This window comes from Pundamilia nyererei, unplaced genomic scaffold (assembly GCF_000239375.1).
Source record: "Pundamilia nyererei isolate P.nyererei 1_Seehausen unplaced genomic scaffold, PunNye1.0 scaffold00216, whole genome shotgun sequence".
Classification (NCBI taxonomy): Eukaryota; Metazoa; Chordata; class Actinopteri; order Cichliformes; family Cichlidae; genus Pundamilia; species Pundamilia nyererei.
Window position 1 is genome coordinate 970,556 of NW_005187617.1, and position 10,701 is coordinate 981,256.

Here is a 10,701-nt window from a genome sequence, read left to right on the forward strand (position 1 = left end):
AAAAAAAAAAAAAGAATCCACAAAGCACACATGACAAAGGCAGCAAACGGAGCTATCGACCTTGATGGTGACGTTGCCTTTAGTGATCTTCCTCATGTTGAATCCGACTGTGGGAATCATGTCTTCACTGAACTGACCAGACTGAAAAACACAAAGAAACGTACAGTTATACAAAGACTATATCATAAAAGGTGCAGAGAGTAACTCTGACATCATCCACTGGCTGGTAAAGTTCATTTGGAAAGTTTAGCTACTCACTTTGTGTGAATCAACCGTTCAGATAACCACAATAAAAATAAGACTTTTGGAAAAGACAAAAACAATATTGAGTTCTCACTAAAATAAAACATGCAGGAAGTATCCTAAGTGTTACTTTTGTATTTTAACACTTACTTTAAACCTATATATATGAAAAATAAGGATATCCACAGCTCAGAGCCAACTACAGCAGCATGGCCATTATAAAGTTTAATCATTTTCGTTGTTATGAAAACACCATTGAAGCTTGATTTTTGTTTTGATATGTTTTCAATTATAGTTTCGTAGAAAGAAAATCTGAATCTGCAAAATATCAGCAGGTCACAGAAAAGTCTGAAATCATGAAGGCCAAAAAGTTGGCTTCCAAAAAGTTGAACCCCCCGCCCCCAAACAAACAAACTTAGCTAGCACTAAACCTAAAAAAAAAACCACAGTGAAACTACATAGAACATCTATAAATTGTAAATATAAACTTAACAGAACATTGTTCTCCTAGCTTTTTTTAAGGGAAAGACGAGCATTTATGGGAAAAAAGCATATTTTATAAAGCATCTTCAGACTCAAAGATAATAGAAGTGAAAACATGTGCAGATCTAATATCGGTCACACAGAAAACTGATGGTGAATCAATAAAAGAATGAGCCATAAGAATAATCAATAATGGTGTCAAAATCAATAAAAGACAACCAAGGAAACCTTACTGAGTTAAGGACAATATATGTTAGTGGGTCCCTCAATCATTAACTATGTTACTGGGCAGCACAGGAGGCTAATGAGGTATGACAGGGGGGTGACTAGTGTGTGATAGGGTAGGTCAGTGACATGAGCTGGGCAGGGTCGGGTTGGGCTGTTGGGGGGGGGGCGCCCATCATCACTAGACATGAAAGTCTCAACAGCGGCCCTGATAACAGGGCTAAGCATGACAGTCCAGTCCCAAAGGGTGGCCTTCACTTCTGTCCAAAGCCCACCGGTGCAAATGTAAAAGCAGTTGTCATAAATTATCGCTCGATCATGGGCTTCATGCGAAGCCTTAGCAGCTTCTATCACCGGGGGGGCATGAAGTCGGGCTGCAGCTCTGTGCAGAAACTGATTTAACAACCACCTTATCGACTCCTGTTGGAGACACGCTGACCTCACCGCTGCAGGACAACAATGGATGCAACCAGATGCTAACTGACAGCTGGCACATCTGCTAGCAGTTAAAAATTAGCCTTACCGCTATCACATTAACGAAGGTCGTCTTCCCCGAGTACTGCAGCCCAACTAGGGTCAGCTCCATCTCCTCCTTCCAGAAGAGCGCCTTGAACCAGTCCAGCAGCTTGTTGATAAGGGCTATCATCTTTGTCTTCTGCTCCTAATGCTAATGCTAGCTGCGACTGATGCTGCTACGTCTTGATGGCTATGCTAGCTTGTTAGCTGGCTGGCTAACGCCCCGACAGTTCTGGTGTTTTGGAGGCTGACAGTCACTATGACAACCGCGGACGGCACCGGGAGAACCAAACACACCGGTAGGCTTAGCATGTACCGGGGCACGGGTTTAATCAATCGGTGTTTTCAGCCTCGGACGTCTGCTGTGGTGTTTACTAGCTACGCCTTTTACTCACGGCTATGTCAAATACGAAAGTAACGCAGCTCATCACATCCGGTGTGGCACCCTTCAAAATAAAACAGTACACAAAAAACGTATGTTCAAACCTTATATTAAACAAACGTTTAGCGTGGGCACGTATACATGTATACAAGAAGGTCTCTACAGTAAATAAAATTAAAGCTGTTTTAGTCTACAGTTTTAATTTTCATTAGGTACGTTTAAATTGTTAGTTAACGTGTTGGGGAGGGGGGGGGTTTAGGGGCTACTTCCTGTTTGGGTGGGGCTGATACATGAAGAAGAAAGCAAAGCAAAGAGGAGTCAGACGTATGTATGAGTGAAACACTGCCCTCCTTCGGATTTTCACGCTAAAAAAAAAAAAAAGTTTTTTTTCCTTTTTTCTGGTTTAAACTTCATAATAATAGAAGTTTATCACGTTAGAAAAACACACATTCTCATTTTAAAAAAGTTTGCTTTGCTATATAATTATTTAACTTGGAGCACTTTCTTTAAATGAATTCATAAAGGACTGACTCGGGAATGGCACCAGGGCCACCACTAGGGGACACCGTGAGGTGCGTCATTCGTGAAACACATTTGGCAGTAAAGGGAAGTAAATATTGTAATATCTTATCAATGACGAATAACGAGTCATTTCAGATCAAATTTTAAGGCACATCTCTAGAAATGACGTTCTGCAAACCAGATATATGTATTTTGACCTTTTACATCCCCTCTATAAAGAAGACTGTCGGCTGCTCTCTGCCCTCCCAGCAGGGCTTGTACACCTTTGCTGCCTCACGAAGGCCAAAAGTGTTTAGAAGGACCCCTCGCATCCTCGATTTAACCTGTTTCATCTCTTGCCCTCTGGCAGCTGCTACGGGGCCATCTAATTAAGGACAACAGGTTTCAACAATTGTTTTTATCTAAGATGTATAACAATGATGGGCCTCAGCAGACATCGATGATCCGTGTCTCTCTCTTCTTCTGACCTACCTCTCTGTCAGCTTCTCTCGTCCATCTCGCTCTCTCATTGCTCTGTGTTAAATCATATAAATATGATTTAATGTGTTTTGTGCAATAACTTTCACACAATGTACAAGTTATTGCACATTATGTGTGAGGACAGTCACCACTATGAAATAAATGTTTTTGTTTCTGGAATAATTAAAGCTAATATGAAGCACTTACTCACTGTGCATGTCTGCATTATTAGCAATTTTCTTTGCAATATTCACGCTATTGATAATTGATTGTGCAATAAATGCATTATTAGTAACACTTTAAACATTCATCTTTTGCACATTTACTGTTGAAATGATTGTATGTTTCCTTTCTTGCATGTGAAATCGTAGGCTCTTAGTTATAATTCCAGTAATATGAAGCCATTCATCTTAGAGTTCAACATGAACCTGGAATGGACCCGTGATTCAAGTCATAATGTAAAAATGAATTAGTCATAATTTTAATAAAGTGTTTCCCATATACAGGCACTGAAAGTAGATGGGATGGGTCATGTTTTGCCTTGATTATGTCAAGTGCAGGACTTAAGGCTTTTAATTAAAATAATTGGACAAATAGTACACGTGGCAGAATCTGAAACCAGAATCACATTTTGTTAAAAGACCATTTTTTCTATAACAAACTTTGAACATCGGTCACGGCACAGATCATTGTTTCCAGGCAAAGCTGCCCCAGTTTCATGTCCATGACACAGAGGACCAGAAACAAGCACCAGCGCCCTGAATGTTTGATCTGCTTTCTGATGATTCACTTTGAACAGCTGGCAGCTGAAGGAATTTTGAATGCACAGCAACACCAACGAAAAATCATTTCTGATGTCAGGAGGCGCGCTGTTTGAACAGAAGAATGTTACATCTTTTAATATTTTTGCTCGAAGGGCTGAAGAAGCATTTTTCTTCAGCATACCACCCTCATCTCTGGACACAAGGGCCCTTACATGTTTACCTGCTGTCCAGATATTTCCATAGGGTGTACTTACTTATTCACAGGACTTTATTGGAAGCTTAAAACATAGAATTAAAATATTTAAACTTTCTGAAAAAAATTTAATGCAGAGCTGGTCGGCTGAATGTGTCCTTTAAAAATTGCTGAGTGAAAAAGTATTTATATTCATAATTTATTGATCTGATTGTTTTATACACATTAGTCTCTAAAGGAGATCAAAAAACAGCAGATTTCAACAAGGCTCAAGAGGTGTTTTTGTTTCATAAATTAACAGAATGGGTCAAATAATAAGAGAGAAACATGGTGATCCAATGATTTGTGATTGTCAAACATGCCACTGCTGATGTGACAAACTGTCCTGGTCGCATTTCATGAAGAGATCTATGTGATTTGTTTTGATACCCTCAAATGCTCTGACTATTAAAACATGTCTTCATACTTAGCAGGCCATATTTAGAGTTAAACAAATGAATGTGTGTGGTAAATAGCTGCTCGAAAAATACCACAGCCAAGCCAATGAATATTCCTGCCTTATTTTATTTAATTAGTCTGATTCAGTCTTAGTCTGTCATGAACATGATGCTTTTGATCTTCTAATTATTCCTATTCTCTGCTTGTTCAGTCAAATTGGAGCCAAACACCAGTTCTTTGGGGCCCCTGTAGGATCCTCCTCGTCCCCCTGCTGGTGCATCAGTTCTTTAAGTTCTGCTGCTGCTGGCGTCTTTCTCCTCGCTTCTCCTGGACTTCTCTGAAGACACTGCTGGTTATCCAGGTTCTATGAGATCTTCCTGTTCTGTTTGCTGTGTAGCTCGAGGTTCTGCAGCTGTATGCTGACCTGGTCCTCTGGGTTCTGCTGGCTCTGAGGCAGTGTGCCAGGCTGGTTCTGTAAATATTCAGAATTGGTACACTGTTTACAACCTCAAACCAAAAATTACAGACGCAGCTGTCCTCTGATGGCTGCTGTGGTTCAGGTGATTAAGGTGCGGCTGATGTTACATGTTTCATTGCTAACACACAAACTGTTGTTTATTTGGATTCAGTTCCAACCACATCATCCTGCCACCACGGACATGCACCACAGCACCAACTGTTGATGAAAACAGTTCCCACCAAGTTCTAACTATTTTGGTGCAAAGCGCTGTGCAGCAATGACTGCATATATTAACACTAGGCAGCAACCTGTGGCTGCAGCGCCAATAATGGCCACTCGAGGCTCTAACAGTCCCCACAGACTGTATGAACAGAGTCAGTGTGGAAGTGCCTTAAAGCTGCATTTCTGGTTGTTTACAAGACTGTGGCTCCCGTTGCACTTACTCAATACAGCTCAGTACAACTTATCATGTCATTTGTGGTAGCAAATACACTTAAAAAACAGGCTAAAGTAGGGTATGCTCACAGGCTTGTGATGGACAAGCCTGTGAGCCTATAGTGTCCCTCAGTATCATGCTTAGATTCAGGCACACTCCCCAGGTCTAGTTTAAAAAACTGTGCCCCAACTAGTGGGTCACACCGCCACGATTGACTCCATCTTTTATATACAGTCTATGAATTGTCGCATAGGGCACATACCCGACAACAACACCAGGACCCCCAAAAACTGTTTTTATAGTTGCTGCCACTCAATGTGCAATAAATCTACAAACACATTTAAAGAAGGAAAATCAGAAAACTAGACTTTTTGAATGATCTGTTTGTTGTTTTTAGACATTTGTATAAACCACTGGGCTCAGAGCTGAAGGCCACAGGCAGCAGTCTCGGCAGGGTGCTGCTGTGTACCTGTTTCTGCTGCAGCTGGGAGCTGTACTGGGCCAGTGTGGAGTACAAGAACTGGTACTGCTCTGAGGTCTGGATCATACCGCCCCTGCAAATGAGCAGACCACAGGTTTTAAACATGCAACTGCATGTTAAAGACGGACTGCAAAGGAAAGAGAGAGGAAAACACCCACCTGTCGAGTCGAAGCTGACAAACTGTCTCCAGGACATCAGCTTGCCCGGTTTCTCTGAGCTGCTGACAGCCAATAGTGCTGGCTATAAAACAGCCTGTCCGCCCGATACCTGCACTGTAGAGCGGAGGACAGGGGAGATGTTAGGAGAACAGCAGTGTAGATTTAGGATGAGTATTGTATTCATCCGACTCATCCATCTGTCTCATCAACACAAAGAACAAAATCTTGATCAATCAAATAATAATCAAAGTTTTTAGAGCTCCACCTTTGGATGCAGTTCTTACTTGAGAACAGGAACAATTACAAAGATTGTCTTGTGACAGTCCTACGATATTCAGCTAAAAAGCGGCTAATGTGGAGGAAATGATAGGGAAGGTTTCTAGAAAAGTTGGTAAGATCCATGACCTTTGTGCTGACTTTTCTTTGAACTCAGTCACAGCAGATTTATTTACTCTTTGCTCAGAATCTCTGGTTTCTGTGTGCTTCAGGCATGCAGCAGCATATTGGTACTCAAAGACGTGTGTCAGGTCACCGCAGCCCCATCGCTTTAAACTTTTATCTGTCCTCTCTGCTGTGGTTGGCTGCTCAGTCAAGGCAGCCACCCCTGCTCTAAGGCAGGAAGCAGCTTTCGACACATCGGCCGTGGCTCTGGTTTGACACATCGCAGTCTGTTCACCCATAACCATCACGCTGCTCTCAGCGGATGTATTTCAAGAGTGGTTTATTGATGCATGTTTTAACTTCTGTTTATGGTCCTCACTCTCCTTTATGTACACAATGTATTTTATATTTTTACTGTATTATTGTCTTTTTGGATTATTGCAAAGCACCTTCTTGTGCAAAGAGGTCTATACTTCAGTTTAAAAACATGTTCCTGAATGGTCACACAGCTGCCTTGTCGTCAAGCACAAGTAAACGTAAAGTTATTTTTGTAAAATTAGTTTGTAAATCAGTTATGTTTTGTGACTTTATTTGAAGCAAAATTTTTTGCACACAAGCTTTTATTTAGAAAATTCTTTTGCCCTTCCAGGGTGGGACTTGTTGCGTTTATTTCAGTGCAGGAGAAAAATGAAACTGTAGCTGGTTAGCACTTAGTTCTCTTTTACCAACGTTGTTTATAAAAACATGGTGCAATGATCAACTTCTTCATTTTAATGCATAAACAGCATAAACAGCTGTTCTGTTCTCTTGTGACTTTTTCATAATGAGATTTAATTGGCCAGTGGCCTCTTCTGTGGAGCCAGCTCCCAGTTTGGATTCAGGAGACAGACACGATCTCTACTTTAAAGATTAGACTTAAAACTTTCCTTTTTTAAGAAACGTAAAGTTAGGGCTGGATCAGATGACCCTGAATCCTCCCTTAGTTACACTGCAATAGACCTGCTGGGGTTTCCCATGATGCTTTGAGTGATTCTTCTTCACTCACTATGTGTTTATACACCTCTCTGCATTTAATCATAAATTATTATAAATCTCTGTCTCTCTTCCCCAGCCTGTCTTTGTCCTGTCTTCCTCCACTCATTGCTAACCAATCACAGCAGATGGCCCCGCCCCTCCCTGAGCCTGTTTCCGCTGGAAGTTTCTTCCTGTTAAAGGGAGTTTTTCCTCCCACTGTGCTTGCTTGGAGGGGATCATATGATTATTGGGGTTTGCACTCTATCATTAAATAGTCTTTTCTTTACTATGTAAAGCACCTTGAGGGGACTGTTGTTGTGATTTGGTGCTATATACTAAATAAAAATCAAATGAATTGAGTCGTAGCCACTGGAGCTTGACAGCAGATTTTATTTATTTGGCTAACTTGTTTATTTCTCTCAATGCTGTGAGCAAAATGAAGCGAGCGAAGTGACGCTTTAGTTGAGTAAGATATGACACCTGTCTGTGTTTCGTCAGGTAACGTGAACTAACCAGAACCAATTTTATCCATTTTGAGAAATCACAATTTTTTTGAAGGAAAACTAAAACTGACCTGCAGTGGATGATGATTGGTCCAGGGCTGGAGGCGGGCGCAGAGACTTCCTGAGAGCTAGAGGGCGGCACGAGGGACTTGCTGTACATCTCCACCTCTTCCACCAGCCTTAGATATGGAGCTATGCATTGTGGGATATGATGGTCAGGCCAAGATGTGAACCAGTAGTGTCTGACGTGTCGACACTCTGAATGGAGCTGAAAGCACACAAACACACAGTTATCAAACAAAACCAGGTGCACAGACTCAGGTGCTTCTGTTGGTTTTATTTTGGAAACGTGCATTTATAATAAAGTACTATTTTATTTCTTCCTAAAATTTAAAAAGGTTTTAAACCTTAAGTAACTAAACTTATCAGCCAAATGTGAATGAATTGTTTTTTTATTTGTTACAAAGATGTTTTTGTTAGACTGACAAGGAAACCCACATGGAAAAGAAATAGTAAAAACTTTAAAAGACGTAATTTCATTTTCACTGATCATGATTCTGCTTTAGTTCCCTCAGCTACTTCCACTCACTGCTATGAATGTACAAACTTAATAACATCTTCTAGAAGCTTTAAGAAGCTGATAAAAGCTTAAGAAATATTTCATAAGTCTGTAATCAGAGTGGTTTCACCAGAAAAAACCCCAAACACCTCTGCAGATGTCTAATCGGTCCATCTTTGTTTAACCACAAAGCATTTAAGCAGTGCAGCTTTGTAGAGCAGGACTGCAATAACATCAGTCATCCATTTAGACAGTGATCTTAAGAAATGACAAACATTTAAAACATGGCTTCATCTGGCTCATGGAGGTGAAATCTGCGAACTCTACTGTACCTGAATCTCCATATCTGTGACCGTGAATCCGTCTTTCTCTCGGCTGTCTTTCACTCTGATAAGGAATCTGCCGATTTGTCTCGTCTCTCCTTCCTCTTCATTTTCCTTCTCCCTCTGCCCATCCTTCTCCTCCGTGTCTTCGTCCTCCTCCTTTACCCTCTTCGTCCTGTCTCTCGGCTGTGGCCAGTACACCTCACATTTCTTCAAACAGACAAACAGCCAAGTGTTCAGATCCATAATCAGATGGATGTAGCATGAATGCACAGCTCAGTGCACAGTAGAATACAAGAATAAAGTCACATTAAATGGAGTAGAAAATATACAACATAAATATATATAATAAATATAATAAATAATAATAAAAAGCAGCTTTCTTTAATGGACTCTGTACATCGTGTTTACTGATGAAAGCTGGCCTGCCAATCACCCACGCAGAATTTCTTAATACAGAGGAAGCTGCGTGAGTAAACATGCATGACTAGAACTGTGGTTGTTATTTTGTGCGATATCTGTGTTGTTGTGCAACAGCGAATTCAGCTGCGACTTCTAATTTAACGTTGTCACTTTAATCAATCTGAACCTTGGTGAAAAGGCGCTGCTGTGCTCCATCTTGAATACAACGGCTCCCAGTGTACTGACAGTCCACAACAATTTTGGCTGCTCATCACTCAGGCTACCTGACAGATGTGGTACCCCGTGAGGTCATCCTGTTCCCCCGAAATAAAGTTCAGGTTGAACTTTTGACACAATGGAGGAGATCCAGTGAAATGAGGACAACCAGGGAGTGTCTCAAGAGCGACAGCAGTGCAGAGGAGGGTGTGTCGCTGCATAATGTCACTACTTCAGTTTGTTTTTCCACAAATTTGCGGTACAGCACAGCTATTACACAAAAGGATGAAATGAACACAGGGAAACAACATTTGTGTCTCCTCACCTCGTTGTTCTCCTTCAGCCTCGTAACCATGACGATGATACTGCTCCTCTCCTGCCACACCATGTCCCAGAAGTCTCCCACGGTGTGCACCATGGGCCCCTGGGTAGCGATGTAGGCCCTGGGAGCCCCTTTGTAGCCCTGCCACATAAAGAGCATCAAATCTCACAACAATCAGTCAGTAAACTTTCTCACAGTATAATGCTTTACTCTGAGGTCAATACCAGGACACTAGAACCACTGGAGGTTCTAGTGTCAAAAATGTAGGTATAGGAAAGAAACATTTAATGATATTTTGGAGGAAACTGAGACTTTAGTTGTCAAATAAAATAAAGAGAAAGTCCACAGAGTTCTGTACTTGTGGTAGAGACATCTAGGGGACACCTTTTCAGCATCGTAGCTGCAGCAGTTGTGTCTTTGAGACAAAGCACAGTTCACCCAGCCTCAACGCCACAGTTTAAAGCATGTTTTACATCCTAATTTCTATTTTAGTGTTCTCTGTTTCCATCTCAGCTCTGATTAGGTGACTGACAAGCGCATTTGCTGACTTGTGGACCAGGCGTTTCCAGAACAGGCTTGCACAAATCAACTATGAGGTATTTTCCAGCAGAGCTGGATGCACTCTGACCGTTTTCTTCGTGTTGTTTCATTTCTCAGGTTGGTATAAATGGATGCAAATGCAGATTAAGAAATGTCACTTGTTGTTTTTGTCACACACATTCATCATATCCCCTAGACTTCTAAAACCACCCTGGCCTCACAGGGCAGGAAGTGAATGATTCAGATTCAATAACAACTGTCAAGGGTCCAACCAGCACGCCACCAAATATAACAGGAGTTTAACTGAACGGGCAGATGAATGAATGCTACTTTTTACTTGTTGTTGCACATCAGCAGAGGCAGCAGGTGCTTCATGAAAACTGTCAAAAATTAACAACACAGGCGCACACTCCACAAACACACACAAATTGAGCTGAGGCTGCACAGTGTGAGGGATGCGTGGGCCGTAAGGGAAGACAGGGGGAGGGGGAGTCGGGGACATGTCACTTCCTCCCTCACTTCCTGTGGTTTTCCTGGTTGCAAACTCCCACGCTGACAAACCGACGGCTCATATCTGAGTTTCTGTTTGTTTAGCTGTCCAACACACACACACACACACACACACACACACACACACACACACACACACACACACACACACACACACACACACACACACAC

The 10,701-nt window shown here is 41.7% G+C and overlaps 2 protein-coding genes across 4 annotated transcripts in view; both read right to left on the reverse strand.

Annotated features, from left to right (window-relative positions):
- The window catches only part of LOC102194202 (ADP-ribosylation factor-like protein 8A), a 7,422-nt gene extending 5,536 nt beyond the window's left edge, over positions 1–1,886 (reverse strand). The window contains exons 1-2 of the mRNA XM_005748221.1: positions 1,475–1,886; positions 59–141 (exon numbers count right to left, since the gene is read on the reverse strand). Coding sequence (XP_005748278.1) covers positions 59–141; positions 1,475–1,597 — 206 coding nt within the window. The 5' untranslated portion in view covers positions 1,598–1,886. The remainder of the gene's footprint in view (positions 1–58; positions 142–1,474) is intronic.
- A 2,086-nt stretch (positions 1,887–3,972) lies between these two features.
- Positions 3,973–10,701, reverse strand: part of LOC102194488 (tyrosine-protein phosphatase non-receptor type 7-like) — a 13,796-nt gene continuing 7,067 nt past the window's right edge. For all 3 annotated transcript variants that reach the window (XM_005748224.1, XM_005748222.2, XM_005748223.2), the window contains 6 exons: positions 9,484–9,621; positions 8,550–8,750; positions 7,730–7,926; positions 5,761–5,874; positions 5,591–5,675; positions 3,973–4,697 (listed from right to left, as the gene is read on the reverse strand). In XM_005748224.1, coding sequence (XP_005748281.1) covers positions 4,590–4,697; positions 5,591–5,675; positions 5,761–5,874; positions 7,730–7,926; positions 8,550–8,750; positions 9,484–9,621 — 843 coding nt within the window. In that variant the 3' untranslated portion in view covers positions 3,973–4,589. The remainder of the gene's footprint in view (positions 4,698–5,590; positions 5,676–5,760; positions 5,875–7,729; positions 7,927–8,549; positions 8,751–9,483; positions 9,622–10,701) is intronic.